Source organism: Adiantum capillus-veneris, chromosome 7, assembly GCF_014529385.1.
Source record: "Adiantum capillus-veneris isolate H3 chromosome 7, ASM1452938v2, whole genome shotgun sequence".
NCBI classification, from domain to species: Eukaryota; Viridiplantae; Streptophyta; class Polypodiopsida; order Polypodiales; family Pteridaceae; genus Adiantum; species Adiantum capillus-veneris.
The window spans coordinates 34,514,139-34,535,510 of NC_140937.1; the positions used below are offsets into that span (position 1 = coordinate 34,514,139).

A 21,372-nucleotide genomic window follows, 5' to 3' on the forward strand; every position below is an offset into this window, starting at 1 on the left:
CTAAAGGCAGTGCCTACTATTTCCCCCTCTCACAACCAATAGCTCTTATGCACGTCGATTTGGGCACTGCTCCCGATTACACACATCCATTCTGGAAGCGTCGCCGTATCCAAGCTGGCTGCTACACATGTCCAAATCTGCCAAAGTTTTGGACGGCACCCAACCAATGCCCAAATATGGCGCTACTCTCAGCCATTTCTTTTCCACCAATCATTTACGCATTATTTACAATAGGCTATGTCTACTCCCCCTGCCCCATCTCCCGCCCGCCATATGAAAACGGGCTGCTATATTTTGGGCAGGCTCCCATTTTCAAATGGCGACGTGTAACCTCCCGTAGATTGAGTGACTGTATAAGACGTTTTGGGGGGTTTTGAGTTGCGGGGCAAGAGCGGGAGGAGCAGCAACGAACGGCGAGGGGTGATGGAGCAAGCGGTGTCGAAGCACAGAGGCAACGTAGTGGTGGTGCTGGACTTTGGGTCTCAGTACACGCATCTTATTACGCGGAGGGTGAGGCAGCTGGGTGTATGCTCTGTGTGCCTTCCAGGGACGGTACCCTTGCCTACCATCACTTCGTACGCCCCCTCTCTCGTCATTCTCTCCGGAGGCCCGCACTCTGTCCACGAGCCCGGCTCCCCTTCTTTGCCCCCCTCCTTTTTCGAGTACACCGCCACGCATCAGATTACAGTCCTTGGCATCTGCTATGGCCTGCAGCTCATTGTTAAAGTTCTTGGCGGCCATGTCAAGCCTGCTGTCAGCCAGGAATATGGGCGCATGGATGTACTGCCTCTCTCAGGCTCCAGGCTTTTTGGTGATGGTCCCCTCTGCACTCGTCTGTCGGTTTGGATGAGCCACGGCGATGAGGCTGTTAAGCTCCCTGATGGTTTTTCTATCGCATGTAAGAGTCTACAAGGTGGAATTGCCGCTATTGAAAACCCCTCCCTTGGCATCTACGGCCTTCAGTTCCATCCAGAGGTACCTTCCACTCAACATCTTTGCTCATGTAACATGACACACTTCCCTCCCCCCCCCCCCCAGGCCCCCCTGCCCGGGTCCGGCCAAAAAAAGGAAACAAAAAGAGAAATAGAAGAAAGTAAAGACATAAGATTTTTTTTTTCCTGCAAATTGCAGTCCATGCTTGAAGTGAAGAATCATATAGTCTCATGATACAGGTCACACACACTGCGCGCGGCACAGAAATTTTGAAACAGATTTTGTTCAATGTGAGTGAAATCACAGCAGACTGGAAGCTACAGGATGTGCTCCAAGAGCAATTGGAGATAATCAAGTCTACTATTGGTCCATCTGAGCATGCAATTTGTGCTCTATCAGGGGGTGTTGATTCTACTGTTGCAGCTACAATGGTGCATAAAGCCATTGGTGATCGACTTCACTGTGTGTTTGTGGATAATGGCCTTCTAAGGTACAGTGTTTTGTGTGTCCTGATTCACATTTTAATAATGTGTTTCATGGTGTGTTTGTCAAATGGTGGATAAAGTGTAGTTTGCTCTGTTTGTGTTTGATGATACTTCTTGCCATAAACATACATCAATCACATAGCTGACATAGTCGTATATATGTCTCTCCCCCATCATCTGTGATGGTTGACCTTGGCTTCATGATTTTTTTGTGTCATTAAGAGTTGTGTTTGTTGTATGGGGTGTCTTAGACTCATCCATAATGGTCAAACCTGGCTTCATGGTTAATTGATGCCAAGTTTGTCTTGTCCAAATTCCATCTAATGTTTAAGAACTGGAATGGATGAGTGCGATTGAATAAAAGCCGATGTAAGTGACATATTTTTGTAAGATTCCTGTCTCTTTACAGGAGAGGCGATGTAGATTTAAGTAGTTCCTTTTTTGGGTGTTTATGGCTTTAAGAGGTCTGTTACAGTGCAAAGCTTATAGAGTTCTATATTCTCATTATCTTGAATAAATTTTATTCTGAGGTTGCCTATTTTGCATTCTTCAGGTTTAAAGAAAGAGAGAGAGTAATGTCAACTTTTGAGACAGATCTGCATTTACCTGTCACCTGTGTCGATGCTTCTGAAAAGTTTCTAGGCAAGTTAAAAGGAGTAACTGATCCAGAAGAGAAGCGAAAAATCATTGGGAGGGAGTTTATAAATGCTTTCGACGAATTTTCAATAGAAGTGGAGGAAAAATATGGCAGTAGGCCAAGTTTTCTTGTTCAAGGCACTCTGTACCCTGATGTGATCGAGTCATGTCCACCCCCTGGTACTGGCAAAGGGCATTCACATACGATCAAAAGTCATCACAATGTGGGTGGCCTACCCAAGGAGATGCAGTTGAAACTTGTCGAGCCACTGAGGTGGCTCTTTAAAGACGAGGTCTTTGTTGGACTATACTTATCCTAGCTTTTCTTTCGCTGGAAGCTGCAAGTTGTAGAATTCTATGTTGAGAACTATTTGGTTTATACAGGTAAGGAAATTGGGTGAGCTTCTGAACGTCCCCCAAGGTTTTTTGAAACGACATCCCTTTCCAGGTCCTGGGTTAGCAGTCAGGATTCTAGGTGATGTGACGCAAGGAGATGCCTTGGAGACAGTACGGCAGGTGCTGTCTCTTTTCTATTCTGAGCTTCTTGATATCCGTTGTGTGTTTACATTGAGTTAATTGGATGATAGCACTTTCAAAATTGGATTTCTGAAGCAGCTGAGGTGATCAATGATTGACCTTATTTGTCCTCTCGAGTTTTGATATTTCCAGTATGTCTTTGAGCATTGATACGCTCTACGGTTGTTTAGCAACCAAGATACTGAAAATTTTTGTGCTGTTGCTGGTGGAGACGTCTTGTTCTCTCAAACATGCATCCTTGGAGGATCCAATGGACGAGTGCCGATAGTTGGCATTGAGAAAATTGTTTACCTATTGAGTTCTGCAAAAGGAGCAGACGAGACCTCATTTAGAGATTATTTTATTGGAACGATTGCCTTTAAGTTTACTTTGTTGTTGTGAACATGATGGAGATTACGATGTGGATGAATTGGAGGGGGTGGCTGTTTGTAATGTGGGCCAACCCCCTAAAGGATGCATCAGAATTTCTTCAAAGGGAGCACGCAAGTGACTGCATCCTCTCCCCACTATCTTGTTTCTTGTACTTGGTTCCTTTTCACTTATGAAAGGGGCTGCAAAAGAAATCTGTAGTTAATGTATGATATGCCTCCAATGGTTGCTAAAACTTGACGATCCAGACTCTCAAGGACAACAGTCGGTAATCTATACATGAAGGATAAAATCTTCAAGGTGGTGGGTAGGAGGTGCTGTTGGAGTTTTGAGGGTCATCTTCTGGGTTTTTGTTTAGATCTAGCTAGGGGGTAAAGGCTTCTTTGTGGCTATGTCCAGCCTTGTGAGGCTAGTCTCGCTCGTTTTGGTCTTGGGCGTGTCCTAGATTTATTCCCATTGGATCAGATTTGGCTGCCCATGTTGCTTTGTTATGGACTCCAAGTGGATTGCCATCAATTCTACCACATCTCCATGGGTGGTGCTCATGTGGCATTATGCATGTAGTGCTGCCCATGTGGTCTATTGGCTGGCCACAACTACCAGCAAGGTGCATGGCTGACTGGCTGTTTTGAGGAGTTGAATTATCAGGTGCAGCAGAAGGGTTTAAGCCTTAAGGGTTTAGCTCGGATCTAGCACTTTGCACAAACACAAGGCTACTTTACTTGAGAGAAGTTGAACTGAACACAATGAGAGAGAGAGAGAGAGAGAGAGAGAGAGAGAGAGAGAGAGAGAGAGAGAGAGAGATGCCACCACATATCGGGTCCCAACCACCCTCAAGGGCCTCCTTGCTCTGTTGCCAGAGCAAGTGCTTGCTTCATATTACTTGCACAAATGTTGATACAATGACTAAATGCTGAATACTGAGTGCTTAATATTGAGGAAGTGCAAAACGCTAGGGCTGAGTGCTGATGCAAAGCACTAGGCTGATTAGCTGCAACAATGTTGGGTCAGAATTTGATGCAAAAACGCTAGCTGATCTGTGCAATAACGTTGGGCTGAATCTGATGCAAGCGCTAGGGCTGATCTAATGTTGTAGGCTGGAAATGTTGGTGTTGAGGGTACTAATGATCATGGAGGTGCTTTGCGATGGAAACGTTGGTTGGCGTTGAGGTGTTGTGGGCATTGGATGCCCCTGTGGGTACTGGGTTTTATTGTCCTAAAACTTGAAGGCCAAGTGACTCTTTTATAGGTCTTTTAGTCACCTGCTTTTTATAAATGTCATGTCAAAGTCACTTATTAATAATGACTTAATTGATTGTTCATATGCCTTATATGCTTAAGTGATTGAAGTGTGTAATTCAAGGTATGCAACTATTGACCTGCTTGATCATGCATGTCCTCCTAGAGGCTCATAAATTGCCAAGTCAGATCCTAAGCTAACTAAGACAAATGTTGACCTGTAGCAATAGCTTGTCCACGTGGCTCAAGTGCAATGCCCATGTGACGTATATTGTCACGATTGTGACATATTGTCTTTGTATTACCTTCTTCGCTTGATTCTTTTGCAGTACTAAGACGCACCGGATCCGAGACCCCCGATTCTCTAAAGGATGCGTCTCTTCGCCCAAGAATCGCACCTGTTTGGCGAATAGCCATGCCTCTTTAGCGAATGGCTGCACCTTTACACCGAAGGGTCACGACTCTGCAGAGCAGAGGGATGCGACTGTTGGCCTAGAGTCATGTCTCTTGACCTATGGTCATGTCTTTTCATCGTCTCTTCAATCTCTATATAAGAACACCCTTGTAACACATTTCAAACAATCAACACACATTCAGTCTCTTGAGTCTCTTGTCTTCTAGTTTCGTTCTTAGTTTAGTTTTTATCTAAGTTCAGTTATGAATAAACACACATAGTAAGCGTGTTCTTCACAGTGGTATCAAAGCAAATTATTTATCGGGACCCGAAGGTTGTGAGCCTCTCACCCTCATTGCTACGCACTAACCCTTTCTTGGAGTCGTATGGAAGCAGAAGAAAGGTGGAATGCAATTTTTCTCCCGGTGGTATGAGGTAACATTGGTATTTGTTTATTACTTACTACTACTAACCATATTGTAGCAGTGATGTGTGTGTGCCGTGTACGTGGAGAACCTTGTGCACCTTTGCTCGGGTGACCCCCTTTCGAACCTGCTCCCCTTGCTCGCACCCTTGCCATGCATAGCTGGACTTGCCAAAAGGGCTGAAACGCTGAGAGTCTGCGTTGGTTGAATGCTGGGCTGAATTGAGCATTTGCGTTTTCAGTGACTGGCACCCTTTTCAGAGGTTCACACCCCTTCCTGTACCTTTTCCAAGGGCCATGCCCCTTCGAAGTTTGCGCACCTCAAAGCTGTTGATTCGCTGGGCTGAATCACCAAACCCCTTCTGGCAATCGTGTCCCTTCATGTGTGCCGGCATCTTTTCACATGGCACCTCGGTCCTCTTCACAAGGATCGCAACCCTTCAAGTGTGCAACGGCATCTCTTCGCTAGCATTGCATCCTTTCCACAGGAGCTCATCTCTTTCTCCAAGCGTTGTGACTCTTGAGCGTGTGTGAGCTGATCGTTGGCTGTGCTCATTAATTTTTCGTTGGAGGTTTTACGTAAAACAATAGCAGCGCAAGGCCTTTTTAATTTACCCCCTTTTGATGACTCCAAGTGACCGGCCAACCCCCCATTAAAAATCCCATGTGAAAACACCCCCTTGGTACTACTTAGCAGCGTATGATCAGCCCACGTTAAAACAAAACTTCAGCGCTGGTTTCTACCTTATGTAACAATCAAAAAAAAAAAAAAAAACCAGCCAATGAGGGATTCCAGATTTTTGACGTTGGTCTCTCCCCCTCACCCTCTGGCGCTGGCTCTGTGTGTACCCCATGACCGACGAAGTTTTCAGTGTACCCATCCCTTTTCGCTCATACATAGACGTAGTTCCGGCGCAGATTTTACCAATCAATTACACGGGAGGTGATCGTTATTCCGGATACTTCCCGTCCCCGAACCTGCTCCTTCACCTGTTCGAGTTCCCTTTGAGGAATAACCATGCCTGTTAAGACTTACATCACTCTGTTGCTTCACAGGTCTAGGGCATACTTGTACGACTAGTATGTCTCCGGGCTGGCTACCCATAGTCTAGGTTGTACTTGGTCCGGCCGCTCGAGTTTGGGGCCGGTCGCCCACCTTTGTCCGGGTGCCCACATATATTTCCATATATCATTTTTCTGTTGGGTTTTTATCAGGCCTTGCCCTACCTCCCCTTGGGCACCTATTTATGGGGTCAGGGGGGTACCCACTTCCATCATCTAGTTGTTGTATTGGGTCTTCTGCTCATGGTAGTCATGGGGGGTTGATCGCCCCCTCTTCACCACTCATGGCGTTTGTGTTCTCTGTGTCTCTCTCTCTCCTCTCCTCTCTCACGCTTCTGCACACGCGCACTCTCACACGGTATCAGAGCTTCAGGATCTCCATGGCCTGGGTGCTTCCGCATCAAGTTCTCCTCCCAAGGGATCAGATCAGCCAGCGTTTTCTGCAGATATGCAAGCGTTTTGTAAAAACCAGGCACGCGATGGTATGAGAGCTTCAGGATCTCCATGGTCTAGGTGCTTCCGCATCAAGTTCTCCTCCCAAGGGATTAGATAAGCCAGCGTTTTCTGCAGATATGTCAGCGTTTTGCAAAAACGAGGCACGTGATGGAATTTGGCATTTTTTTGTAGTGGAGGACCCCACCTCCACCTGTGTTGTTGCTCCCACACCTGGCGATCACCTCTTGGCAGCCAATGCTTGCCTTTTTGGGCATTTTTGTCACCAGAAAACCCCTCCCTACAACCTGCATTTTCAGCCAGATCTGCGTTTTTAGCAAACAACAGTGTTTCAGCAGAGGGGGGCAGCGCTAGCGTTGGCCTTCTATAGATCTTGCCTTCCAACCCGGCTTGGCATCCGGTGCCTTGCCGGCGTGATTCCTCTTCATCTGCTACAATTTTCAGTCGTAAACACCTGCAGTTCTCTGTTTTCAGCCCACCTAGGGTTGTGACATTGATTCCCCACTCTCCCCAAGACCCTTTGCACCGCTCCGGACCATGCCGGGAGCGTACGAGCACGCTGAAAATCGCTGGACATCAGCGTTTTCATCACCTTGCAGTTGTGTTTTTGGGTGGACAGTAGCCACATGGTTTGTGTTTTTCACAGACAATGAAGTTACCTCCTGCTAGGACACCATCTGGTGGTGGTCCATGATGTTGCGTGACACATCTAACCCTTTGTGTACGTGGACAAGCTACTTATGACAAGGGTTCAATCCAGTTCAGTTAGTCTAGAATAGGAAGTGATCTGGCACTTTTGTGAGTCTGTTCGCAGACCGTGCATGTCCAGACACTTAAGAGTAGATGCATATCCTCTGGTTGCACACAGCATGACCATGAGATTTTCATCAGAACCCATTAGGAGCATTTTTACAGTGCATAGACCTATTTTTTCTATTTTTGACATTTTTCACTTATTATTTTTAAGTGACTTTTGTTGGGAACTGGGTAGGGCAAATTAGCAAAGCAAATATATAAAGAAACCTAGCGCTAGCATTTCTGGCAGAAGAGGCAGCAGAATCCGGACATCCACAATGCACCTTCTCAAGCAGGACTCCCCCCAAACTGAAGACCTAGCGTTTTTGCATGATGCAAGCCTAGTGAAAACAGAATCAGCAGCCTGGCGTTTTTGCACAGTAGATCAGCCCCGGCAGCAGCAAGGCAGCAGATCAGCCCTAGCGTTAGCAGATCTCCACCGCAAGACAATTTTCAGCCCTAGCGTTTTTGCATCAACATAGCGTTTTGCAGATTCACCGGGACGGAACACCAAGAAGCATCAGCGTTTTCAATTTTCGGCAGTCAGACATCGCAATAGAGCTCCCAAACCTCGCAGATCTCACCTTCCCGCAGCAGATCCTCACCGTACGGTCAAATCGAGCGCAGTTTGCAGTTTCAGCCCAGAAAACGCAGATGCTGAACGCAAATTTCAGCATTTGCGTTTTCAGCGCGTCGTTGTCGCATCGTCGCCATTGACATCGTTACCGACATAGGTCAGAATTCAACAGAAAAGATTTGCAGATTTCAGCCCTTAGCATTTTAGATTTCAGCCCGTCTTGTCGTCGTCCTCATCGTCGGCAAGTCCAAGCATTGTAGAGATTTGTGCAATCAATAGTAGACCGCTCTCGCCATAGAGAGTGGGGCCTTCGCAGGAGGGTTTTGACAACATTCTGGTGTCGTATTCTTTTGTTAGGTGCAGCGGAATGATTGTTTGCGCTTTGCTCAAGATGAGTGCTCCGAACTGTGCTCAAGGTTCCCTTTAGTTCTTATGGAAGGGAGAGCCTTCCGTTCTTAATGGAAAGTGCTATGATCACAAACAAAGTGAATGGACACTGTGCGTGCAAGTGAATGAGACTGAGAGATAGAGAGAAGAGAGATACGACACCAGAGACGTAAAACCCTCCTCCGAAGGCCCCACTCTTGTCGGCGAGAGTGGTCTACTTATGATTGCACAATCTGGAACAAATGAATGCAAGTGACTGATGCAAGTCTAGGCTATGTCGACGATATACGACGGTGATGACGAAGTCGACCTAAGGGCTGAAATCTGCAATCTTTCTAATGCTGTCCAAAAATGCTATGGGCTGAAATCTGCAAATCTTGTATCGGCTGAATTTTGACTCTATCTCGGTGACGATGTTGATGACGTCGAGGCGACGACGACGCGCTGAAAACGCAGATGCTGAAATCTGCGTTTTCCGGGCTGAAATTGTAAACCTTGCAGAAACTGACCGTGCGGCGTTGAACTGCTGCAGGAAGGTGAGATCTGCGAGGTTCGGGACTTGATCTGCGATGTCTAACTGTTGAAAACTGAAAACGCTGATCTTAGGGCTGATTTTGTCGCGATGATTTGCTGTGGTCTTGTCACCGTGGCTCTGCAAATGCAAAATGCTGGCTGACCTGTGGTGTCTTGTCCAAAAACGCTAGCCAAGATGCTGTGGAGCAAAAACGCTAGAAGCCTTTGGGGTCCTGCTAAGAAGGTGCCTGTTGAGCGGTGCTCCTGTTGCCTCCTCTGCCATTTAGTGCTAACTTGGGTTTGCTTATATACAAACTTAGCAAAATTGCCCTACCTACTTTTGTTGGGAAGTCACTTAAAAATAATAAGTGAAAAATACCAAAAATAGGGAAAATAGGCTAAATGCACTGGAAAATTCCCATGATTGAATCTGATGGATTCTGAAGGGAATACTTGATGATTGTGTTGTGTGCAATCAGAGGATATGCATCTACACTAAGTGACTGGGCATGCACGGTTTACGAATAGACTCACAAAAGTGCCAGATCACTTCTAATCTAGATTGATTGAACCAAACCTGTCTTTCTGATCTAAATTAATCAACTGTGGCAAATCACAATGGAAATCCTGATGCTTGATGCTCAATCCTTCTTGTGCTCTTTCGGGTATTGTGTCATGCCAAGGAAGAGACATGGAATGTGAATTCCTTGGGTGCAAACATTTCATCTTTTCATGAGTAATCCGCATACATCCGTGCTCATTCATGAGTGAATCGTGCTCAACGTACAATATGTCATGCTTGTGAAAAGGGATCACATAATGACGGTGACTAAAATACAGGAAAGCATCACGAATGAAACACTCAAACAATGCGTGCTGACTAATCATTCGTACACATAATACTTCCTATGGGGGTTCTTTGGACCTCGACTCGAGAGCCAAGATCGGTTCTTTGTGATTGATCGAATTTGCAATGAGGTTAGCTTCACTAGAAAAAGTATCAACTAAACCATCATCCTTGTGAACAATCACATCTTTATCCTGCAAATCATCATGCTTGCAAGTAATCACATCTTGATCATGTAAATCATCATGCTTATCATCTCGCTTATCATTATCAATCATGTGTGTCATGCTTTGGAAAAGAAGAGATTGAGAGAGTCTCCGTTTCCGGATTCTTTGCCATCTTCGTTTGCTCATTAGAAATGAGAGATGAAGAATGAACAACTTGCTCTCCACGAATGACAAGGAGAGAGTCACTTTTGGCATTGAAAATGAACCTATTTTCTGCCCAATTAATGAGAGGGTTATGCTCACGAAACCATCGAATGCCCAAAAGCATATCACATCTTGAAAGAGGAGAGACTACAAATTTCTGCGGAAGGACACTTATTGAACAATGAACAAAACATCAAGGTACTCTTGCGTGATGAGGGAGTCCATACCGGGAGAGAAGCCAGACACCTCGAAAGGAGATGTCTTGCAAACCTCCAAGCGGGCTCTTTCGACAAGAGAGTCACTAATCAAATCATGCATATTGCCTGGGTCAAACAATATGACAAAACGTTGACCCTTCACATGACCATAACACTTAATGAGAGACTCATCAACGGGAGGATCATGAGAGACTTGGGTCACACTCGTGTCCTCATTTATTGCATTGACAGAGGAAGTGGGTTATGTGGGTTCTTTAGTTTCATTAGATTCAAGTTTAGGACATGTTCTTTTCATGTGACCCTTGATGTGACAATGAAAACAACGACCTTTCTTAGAATAAATGCTTTGATCTTCCGACGTGATGTATTCTCCTAAAATTCCTTGTTCTGCCTTTTCATTTAGAGTGAGCTTAGGTTTAGCAATTGTGTTAGCTTTACCCTTAGGTTCATTTGGAGAGTTCTTTTCGGAGAGACTATTGGAAGATTGGTTAAAAGAGTTACCGTTCTTACCATTCTTATCGTTCTTACCATTCTGAGGGTTTTGAGAAGTCTGAGAGGTACTTGTGGAAGTCTTGTTTTCCTTGGGCTTTCCCTTGTTGTGCTTCTCTTGTGCGAGAGCAATCGCTACCGCCTTGCTGAGAGCGATTGGGTCGAGGACTTTGACATCAAACCGGATATAGTCGTCCAACCCGAAAATGAAAGCCTCCTTGCGTTCATCATCCGATTTGTGTAATTGCAGAGTCTATTCATCACATGTATATGAGGGGATCTATGCTCTTGATCCAGATACACCATTCTCTACACTCACTAACCAGCTCTCCGCAGTTCTTCACACCTCAGCCCTCAATTGCTTCCCACACTCTACTCACAGTGGTCGACTCCCACCCTTTGGGACGATGCCCTAGAACAGATGGTATGACAGGGAGTGCAGAGACTTATACAGACAGCTAGGGGCTCAACGAGACTTAGAAGAGATCCTCGAGAGCGAGGTCAAGAGACAGATGAAGGCCATTACACGCTGTAAAAGGCGGGCCTTCGAGGAGGAGCTGGAGCTTGAGCTATACCACCTTCTCATGAGTACAAACTGCGCCACAGCATGGAGGATTCTCATAGAGCCACGTCCTACTACCCCACTAGAGGACCCTCAGACCTGGCATGACTATGCCGAGCGGGCCATTCGGTGCCTACAGCATGACCGCTCAATAGATCATACTGGCCTACAGAGCGAGCACCTGATCTATGGAGCGGACACTCTCTCCCCCCTGATAGCACGTCTCTTCAACCGCGCATTGGTTGAGGGACTACGAGAAGAGTGGACTATGCACACCATTTTGCCTATCCACAAATCTGGCGACACCCTGGATCCAAAGAACTACAGGACTATCATGATTGGCCACACACTGGTGAAACTATACGGGGCAGTTCTTGAGGCAGAGCTTAGCACACATGCAGAGGCATCAGCGATACGGGCACCAGGACAGGCAGGTTTCAAACGCACTTTCTCGACTATCGATTAACATTTTCATGCTTCACTGTCTGATAGACGGAGCGAAGGCACTGAAGAGGAGAGACTCTACTGCTGCTTTGTGGACTTCCGCAAGGCATTTGACACTATCCCCAGTGACAAACTTTTTTAGCGCCTTCAAGAGCTACAGATACCCTGTGACATGATATGGGCCATTCATTCTTTGTATGCACAGGTCACAGGTAGAGTGCCATGCCCTGGTGGACTATCGGATCCCATTGCTAGCACCATCGGTGTAAAGCAAGGATGCCCTCTCTCCTCGACTCTATTTGGTCTCTACATCGACGAGATTTCAGATGACATCCTACGAGCAGGTAGCGTGGGCTCAAGCTTGGCAGGTATACCACTCCACATTATGCTCTATGCTGATGATATCATCCTTGTTTCCAAGACACTAGAGGGATTACAGAGCCACCTATGAGCCTTAGATGATTTCTGCACACACAGAGGACTCACAGTGAACCTTGGCAAGACCAAGGACATGATCTTCCATAACTCCAGGACAGTTCGTAGTAGAGCAGTACTTACAGCAGCAGCAGGCGGACAGGTCGAGGTGATTGATCCATATGTTTACTTGGGGGTGACTTTTACTGGCACCATTGGCAGATTTTCCATGGCCTAGGCAACCCAAGACCAAATTACACGAGGATATGCAGTGCTGGCCACCTTAGAGTGCAGATGCCATCAGGCCTACTGTTGGGTTAAAGGCCTAAATAACCCCTTTTTGTACATTTTTATACTTTGTCCAGGTTCATATATGTCCAGGTTCATATGAACCTGGACACATTTTTTAAAGGTCACTTATAATAAAAGTGGGAAAACCCAAAACTCACTTATTGAGTTTTCTCCAAAAACGTGAGCTCTCTCTCTCTCTCTCTCTCTCTCTCCCTCTTCGTTTTGCTAGCGCTTCCCTTCTGCAGCACAGTGCCTCCGCTTCAAGCCTCGAGGCCTGCACATCTTCGCGTGCTCTATCACTTGCACACACCGCCGCGCGGTCATCAACTAGTATCAGAGCCAGATTAGGGTTTCAGAAGCTTTGCGCAGGAGACTGGACAGCAGGCAAAAGGCTTCTCTCGCGTCAAATTTTCGCTTTCATCGCGAAGCCCCTTGCTTTCGGTGTCACCTAGGGTGATTAGGGTTCCCAAAATAGCCTAAAACATGTTGAAATTAGGTCAAAACAGGTAAAAACCAGAAAATTACAGGTCCATTTGATGCAAATTGATGCGCCAAAACAGTAAATTTGCTGAAAATTCAGAATTGGACTGTTTTTATGTACACAAATTGAGGTTTATGTACGCCTTTTGTGGGTTTATGCAAGTACGCATTGGGGATACTTGTTAATTGCTGAAATTTTCAGCACATTGTATGCAACGTGCTGTACATTGTGATCATTGGAAATTTTCAGATTTTGTGTAGACACTTTTTGCTGCATTTTTATCCGTGCAAATGGCCTCTACTTCCTCGTCGTCTGATGCCAAGAGCTTGATGGAAATCAAGCGATTTGACGGTACAGGTTTCGACCTATGGCAGGACAGGATGCAGGGGATTTTGTTTCTCAAGGATTGTGAGGACGTCCTTTTGGCTGTAAAGCTTGAGGATATGCCGGATGAGGATTGGGCCAAGCTCAACAAGAGGGCAAAGGCCTATATCAAAATGGCTGTGACCGATGACATTCTGGTGGACATAAAGGGCTTGGACAGTGCACATGCAATTTGGCATAAGTTGAAGGCCACTTATGAGAATGCCACCCCTGTGAATCATGTGCATTTGATGCGCAAACTGGTGAACATGATGCTTGATGAAGCCAAGTCGGCTTCTGAGCACTTAAGTGCTTTCACCAGTATTATGAGTCACAGCTACAGGATATTGGGCTTCAACCTTTTGATGACAAGTTGAAAGCCATATTTTTGTTGATGACTTTGTCAGACTCTTGGGAAACGCTAGTGGTTTCTTTGAGTAATAGCCCCAACCTCTGGAGTGCGAGGCTCCATCTTAAATGAGGAAATTAGACGCAAGTCTAGTGGTGGGGAAGGTGGCAGTTTTGCTTACAATGCGAGAGGCAGAAGTCAAAAGCAAAATACAGGTACCAAGACTCAAAACAGGAGCAAAAGCAAGTCTAGGGATAAGGATGTGACTTGTTACCAGTGTGGCAGAAAAGGCCATAAGAAGCCAGATTGCAGGTATTTCAAGAAAGAGCAAGAAAGAAAGAAGGAATCACATGAGAAGAAGAAGACAGAGGATAAGAAAGGGGAAAAATCAGCAGGTACCTCCTCCAAGGATTCGGAGACTATCAATGTATCCTCTAGTGTGGTTATCACAGAGTTATTCGAAAGTGAGGAGATCTTGGTTGTAGCTTCATGCCCCTCAGATTTTGTTGTAGCAAATGCAAAAGACATGCTTATCTCACTCAGAGATGTCATTGATGCATTGTTAAGTGCAAATGATGGCCTTACACAGTCTTGGATAGTAGACTCGGGTGCCTCATTTCATGTGACTCGATCTGTGGAGTGTTTTGCTTCTTATCATGCAGGCAAGTATGGCAAGGTTTACCTTGGAGATAACCATGCTTGTGACATTGAAGGAATGGGCACTGTACGCTTGGCATTAAACAATGGCCAAGAGTTTATGCTTAAAGATGTAAGGTATGTACCAGGCATCAAGAAGAGTCTATTGTCTGTTGGCCAGATGGATGCATAGGGTTATACAACCATTTTTGTTGGGGGTTCATGGAAGTTGCTTAAGGGATCAATGCTCATTGTCAAGGGATGCAAGAGTGGTACATTGTACTATTTACATGGCAAAGCTTTGCCTGGCAAGTTTCATGCAGTGGCCGAAGTTGCTTCTCATTTGGAGTTGTGGCACAAAAGACTTGGCCATATGAGCCAGAAAAGACTTGATGTGCTCTCCTCTTTGAAGAGGGTTGATGTAAAGGGCACCAAGTTAGATTTTTGTAATGAGTGTTTGTATGGTAAACAAAAGAAGTCTTCTTATTATTCTAGTGTCTCGCGCAAAGCTAATGCTCTTGATTTAATTCACTCCGATGTATGTTCAATGCTTGTTAAGTCTTTTGGTGGTGCATTATACTTTGTTATATTCATTGATGATTGCACTAGGAAAGGCTGGGCATATTTGTTAAAGAATAAGAGAGACATTTAATGCATTTAAGAGGTTTTATGCTTTTGTGAGCATGCAAAAGGGTAGTAAGCTTAAATGTCTGAGATTTGACAATGGGGGGGAGTACACGTCTACTGAATTTCAGCGTTATTGCGAAGAATATGGGATTAAAAGGGAGTTGGCAGCCCCTTATAATCCATCTTCTAATGGTGTGGCTGAGAGGTATAACCGTACTTTATGTGAGAGAGTGCGTTGCATGTTGTCCACGGCTAATCTCCCTCATGGGTTTTGGGGAGAGGCTTTGAAAACTGCAGTTCATGTATGCAATCGCTCTCCTAACAGTACGCTGAAAAATGACATTCCAGAGGAGGTTTGGTCTGGCAAACCTGCCTCTTATGATCATTTGAGAGTGTTTGGCTGCGAGGCTTTTGTCCATGTTCGTAATGACTTGAGGACAAAGCTAGATGCCAAGTCCATCCAAGGACTCTTCCTAGGTTATGGGGAAGAGGGTGAAATGGGCTACAGGATATGGTTGCCTCAGTTTAAGAGGGTAGTACGCAGCCGAGATGTAGTGTTCAATGAGGCTAAATTGCTGAAAAATGCTACATCTTCTGACAAGAAATCGGTCAAATTTCAGCTTCTCTTGCCACCTATTGATGTTGAAAAAGAGCCTCAGGATGCATTACCGCAAGCTGAAATTGATAATCAGCCGGTTAACCTTTAGCCAGAAGAGGTAGGACATGATTTAGATGCTCCAAATGAGGATGGACAGCCACCTATCATGGCTGAAAATGATTTTCAGCAGCATGAGCATGCTGAAAATGAGTTGCCTCCTAATGTAGAACCTGTGCCTGAGAATGTAGATCATTGGGTACGTAGGTCTACTCGTGTCAGAAGGTTGATACAGCGCTTTGACCCCTCTTTGCATCATGTTATGTTGACAGATGAGGGTGAGCCTCTTACATATAAAGAGGCAAAATCATGTGAGCTAAGCAATAAGTGGGAGCTTGTGATGCAAGAGGAAATCAAATCTTTGCATGCAAACAATACTTGGGATCTTGTGCCATTGCCTAAAGGAAGAAAGGCTCTTCCTAACAAATGGGTTTACAAGGTCAAATGTGTTGATGGAAAGCCAAAGTATAAAGCAAGGTTAGTTGCCAAAGGGTATACACAGAAAGAGGGGATTGACTTTCAAGAGATCTTTTTTCCTGTTTGTAAAACTTACGACATTGCGTGTCCTTTTTGCTCTCGCTGCAGTGCTTGACTTAGAATTGAATCAAATGGATGTAAAAACAGCTTTTCTTCATGGTGACATTGATGAAGATATCTACATGAAGCAACCTGAGGGTTTTGTAGTTCTTGATAGAAAGGAACTTGTATGCAAACTAAGAAGGGCATTGTATGGTTTGAGGCAGTCATCACGTCACTTGCCAGAGTGAATTGCAAAGCCCCGCTTCGCATGACTCTTGAATAGAAGCTGATTTCTGTTCCAAGCAGTGATCTCGGATCTCTGTAGGTAGACCCAAGGTAAACCGCTCAATCTGTTCTTTGAACGAGATCTTCTTGAATGAAGAGGCGGGTAGAAAAGAGCTCCAGAATCTTTCACAGTAAGTATTTACTGGATCGCTCTTGGTCATCCAAAGATGGTTCCAAGCAGCTCGTACATCTCGTTCATATTCTTGCGTCAACTAAAAAGCTATTTAATTGGCGCACTCTTGTTAGAAGAAGCGTGGACCACCAAGTACGAGCATTCCCCTTAAGGTAAGAGGTAGCTCTCCGAATCTTGGAGTGCTCTGAATAGCGTCCTCCCGCGAAAGCGATGTCAAACTGCTGTATAAAAGACAAAGCCGTGGAAGCATCTGAGTATCCTGAAAAAGTATCAAACTTGATTGAGTGGCCACCTTCCTTAAACGCTCGGAATTTCTTGCTTTTATCTTCGAGAAAGTCATACTGGTTGGCTTTGTAAAAATTCTTCTTGTTCGTATAAAAGTTTCCGTCATCGGAATCTGAGCTGTCTGTAGAGCAGTCCGCAATAGAACTGTCAGTCTCTGGGCGAGATGTAGCCTTCTTTGCCTTTTTCTTGCCCTTTCCGAAGCTTTGTTTCTTGCTTCGCTTTTTACCTTTTCTGTCTTCTTCGCTCGAATCCGAGGAGCTAGAAGAACTATCAAAAGAAGAAGAAGAAGAAGAATTGGGTACTCCTTCAAATCGAACACGCTTCTTTTGTTTCTTTGCCTTGTCAAAAGTCGACTGACGACACAAATAACCTTGAAAGTCAGTGCTTTTCTTTTGCTTTTTGTCGTGCTTTTTTTTGGCTTTCTTTTGCGCGTCAAAAAGCTGAGCAATCCGTGCATCAACCACGTTCTCCAGTTCCTTCTCCGTATATTTTCTTGGAGGCAGAAGGTTTCTTGAGAGCGGGTTTCGGGAGTGGTGTTGTGGTTCTTTGCCACTCCATGTGTACCTCTTCCAAAGAGGTCTGGTTCATATATTTTGCCATCTTCGGGTCCTTGGCAAAATTGAGCATCATCTTTGTTGCATCGTCGATCAACTGGCGACGCTCCATCTCTCGCCGCTCCGCCTAAGTAGGCCAAGGGGGGCCAAATTTCGGGGATCGGATTTCCCGTAGAAAGAAATCGGCCGTGCTCTGATACCACTGTAACAGACTTGGACACTCCAAGTCAAGAATCAACCGCGACAGCACCAAATAACCACTTCAAAACAATTCACATATCACAATAGATTTGCACTGGCCCGGCGAAGTTCCGTGCCTAGAGATATTGGCCCCAAAGACTGGCGCCCCTTTCGATATTTCTTTTTGTATTAATCAATTCAAAGTACAAGAGAGTGGGTCGGGATTTACTCTCAGACTCTGCGTCCAGATGCTCTGAGAAGTGAGGCCCTCACCACTAATTTAAAGGTTACAAGGGATGCCCAAAAGCAGAGCCCCAAAAGCTTCAAATCAAAAGCAATTGCTCTCTCTCTCTCTCTCTCTCTCTCTCTCTCTCTCTCTCTCTCACTCACAAAGAGTCAAAACTTGAAAGCAAAAGCATTCTTTCTCTCTTTCTCATTAAGTAGAGAAAAAGCGAAATTTGCGTCGCTCATCATTTTCAAAATTTTTTTTAGATTATTTATTTAGCCTCCGCGATTTCCGGAAATTAGGGTTTCTGGCAAAAATTAGGGTTTGCAAGAATTTTAGGGTTTCTGTTGTCCGCCACGTCATCACTTTGTGACAAACCGGGGTTGCCCAATTATTAAGTGGGCTCTTAAAAAAAATGATTTGAACCTGCTAAAAACTCAATAAAACTTTATAAGTTGAAAACAATGCTTACTCAGTTTGTGATAGAGAGGTTTTGCCAGGTTTGCACAGAGAGGGTGCAACTTTGTTTGCATATGTAGAGCATATGAGAGTATTAGAGAGTCTAGAGATCAGCGCTAGTTTGGCCATTTGCTAGTGGAGATACGTAGACATAGAGAGACATTATTGGCACCTGTAGCGGCACCAGAGGGTGGAAGACGGTCACAACTTACAAACCTCTACTACAGGACCACCACCTTACTGCCACGTATCACACAGACAGACATGGGTCACCCTACAACAGGCTGAGACGGTCAGAGGGAGACGCCCCTGATCTCCAGGATACGTGGCTCTGAGACTCCTATCACATGCAGATCCAGACTCGACACCACCAAGCAGCACAAGAGAGATTCCCTCTGATGCTGGCAGACCTAGCCTTGGTCATATGCTCAGTGCTTACACCACACCCACTCATACATGAGATACTACACCCCCACTTTGACATTGGATGGAGCTAATCATCTTGATGCACTTCATGATGGTATGTCTTTGAGCTTATAGATGTGCATCCATACCCCCCAGAGATAGAGCTCCACCCTCCTCCCATCATATACCATGTATCTTGTATCTTAGCCTCCCATGGATCACCCCCTTCCCCCTTACCACAAGACCACTTTTTGTTACTTTGTACTTCTGTTCTTTCTTGATAGATGGAGGACACACAGATTTGTCTCATAGGCCGACTTCGGCCTCTAATAGACGTAAAAAGATCTCTCTCTCTCTCTCTCTCTCTCTCTCTCTCTCTCTCTCTCTCTCTCTCTCTCTCTGTGTTGTGCAATAATTATTGACGATTTTGGTTTTGTGCAGGTGGATGAGATTTTTATCAATTCATTGAGGGAAGCTGGCCTTTATGACTCTATTTGGCAAGCTTTTGCAGTATTTCTTCCAGTTAAGACTGTAGGAGTGCAAGGAGATCGACGAAGCCATTCAAATGCTGTGGCATTGCGAGCTATAACAAGTGAAGATGGAATGACTGCTGACTGGTATAGGTGTCTAATCTTCATGGATAATTTGAAATGACTGCAGTTGCTTCGGAGCTGGTTGGTGATGTTATATACTTCTGGCATTTGTGATGCAGGTATCAGTTTGATTCAAAGTTTCTTGCAGAGGTATCTGCAAAGATTTGCAATAGTGTCCGGAGCGTCAATAGGATTGTCTATGACATTACATCAAAACCTCCTGCAACTGTGGAGTGGGAATGATGGAGTGAACAAGTCTACTACTCGCATCAAAGGCTTAACAGGGATTCGCTTCAGCTATTTGCCAAGATGATTGGGTGGGGGATGATCAGACGTGTTACCTTTCGCTGCCTTTAGTTTTCAAGCTGATTAATATTAACAATCAATGTGATCCATCTTTCACATCAGGCAAGGGTCCATCCACTACAATCTTGAGATTTTTTTCTTTCATGTTCGCCAATGCATAATATTGTACTGGCAAACACCATCTATACATTGCAAAAATTAGGAGCAGCATTTGTCTTTTCTTAAATCTGTTAAAGTGTTTCATTGGTTGATGTCAAAAGTATCATCTTAATGTTGTCAAAGAAGGTGAGTGGCAACATGTGAAGCATCATAGCAGCTATCCTCAAATCACCAATCAAACAGCCTTCCATTTTGGGTGAGGAACTCTATGAAATGCCTCCCCTTGTGATGTTCAAGTTTGGCATTGTGAAGGAGACTGCTTTATGATTCCTCTGGTCATGATACAGGAGCTCAATGCTAGCGCAGCTTCACCACATAAAACATTTTTTGTTGTTGTAAATTGGCATCTTCTCTTAGTTACATGGAACTTATCTTTATGTCGACTGGCATTCAGGCACCCCAAAATGGATGTATTATCTTGTTCTTGTAACACCACGGTCGCCTCCTCTCCGTTTGCGTGTCGATGCTATAAAATGGATAGCTTTCAAGGGGACAAAGACTTGTAATCCTTTTGTGTTGAGGACCATTTTCTGAATAATTGAGTATTTTAAAATGTTTATTTACTTTTGGTTGTGGGTCTCATTAACAAATTAACGTGATCAGTTTTTTTACCTTCTTTTTTAAACATTGGCCATATTTCTGTGATGAAGCAAGTGATAAGTAGTGTCTGTGGCCCTTTGAAAAGAAACAAAAAAAAGACAAATAAGCCATGGTCTCCCTTCTCGAGATGGCATGCAATGGGACTTGAAAGGACAGCCCATTGTTTAATGAGCTATTACAAACTCCCTTCTCCTTGGACCGATTGTTGTTGTTGGAATTGCCTTGGGAAGAGTTTTGGGCTTGACATTCCTTTTAGCCCCTTGTTGAAAATTGATGTGCGAAGCAACCATATTGTGATGGATTACTTCAGTGATAGAACCAAGCCGTTGAGAGTTGACATACTCGGCCATTTCTTCAGGTAATCTTGCATAGAATTGTTTCTTTCGCTTGACGAATTCTATCTTTTGAAAGACAGTAGCTTTGCGATGTAAATTGTCCACATATTTGTGGATAGACTTGTTGGAGAGCAACTTCAAACTATGCCATTCGATAAACACTTTGTCCTTTGCATCACTTGCAAGGATAGGGCTTGCGGAGGGAATCTAATCACAATGTGAAGTTGTGATAACTTGTGGCAATTGCAAAAATCTAACAGAATACTTGTACTTCCCATGTACTTTGTAATTGGTATTGATTGATTGTTTGATATTCTCACTCGACTTGACATCTTTATGGCCAAGTAAGTGCATGATGTAAAGCTTTCTAGCGTCGAATCATGTGCACAAATATGGTACTTCCGAACCTATTTTGGAAATATCTTGTCGTCCATCATTAGAAACATTAACAATTTTGTGCTCAAAGCTGAGAGCTTTGTAATGTGGACTTCCTCTTTGGTAGCTCATGCTTTTGTTTATAAATGTACAACCATGTTTTTCGGGAATATGTAATCAACTTCAATGACCTTTTTTGGTGAAATATCAAATTTTCTTGCAATCCATGTCGAAATTTCAATTTTCATTGGATCTATTTGTTTTTAACACTAGTTTGGTACCAAGAAGACACTTTAATGTTTTTTTTTGCACAAATTTAAATAAAATGGTACATGAAATCTAGAAAATATCTCAAGAAATGTCTTTACAAACTTATAAAATGCTATATGAAGTACCCATAAAAAATT

The 21,372-nt window shown here is 44.4% G+C and overlaps 1 protein-coding gene across 1 annotated transcript; it reads left to right on the top strand.

Moving 5' to 3' along the window:
* Positions 1 to 346: 346 nt before the first annotated feature.
* LOC147453672 (GMP synthase (glutamine-hydrolyzing), putative / glutamine amidotransferase) lies at positions 347 to 19,925 on the top strand. Its single transcript, XM_086515788.1, has 6 exons — positions 347 to 975; positions 1,173 to 1,423; positions 1,972 to 2,347; positions 2,439 to 2,570; positions 19,039 to 19,214; positions 19,310 to 19,925. Exons 1-6 carry the CDS (start codon positions 424 to 426, stop codon positions 19,431 to 19,433), a joined length of 1,611 nt encoding a protein of 536 aa, XP_086371914.1. The 5' UTR covers positions 347 to 423; the 3' UTR covers positions 19,434 to 19,925.
* Positions 19,926 to 21,372: the final 1,447 nt, after the last annotated feature.

Excerpts from the sequence above, each read along its gene's own strand:
- LOC147453672 (XM_086515788.1), top strand. The coding sequence starts at position 424 with ATGGAGCAAGCGGTGTCGAAGCACAGAGGCAACGTAGTGGTGGTGCTG. Across the intron at positions 976-1,172 it reads GCCTTCAGTTCCATCCAGAG|GTCACACACACTGCGCGCGG; the intron begins GTACCTTCCACT and ends CTCATGATACAG. Across the intron at positions 19,215-19,309 it reads GATGGAATGACTGCTGACTG|GTATCAGTTTGATTCAAAGT; the intron begins GTATAGGTGTCT and ends TTTGTGATGCAG.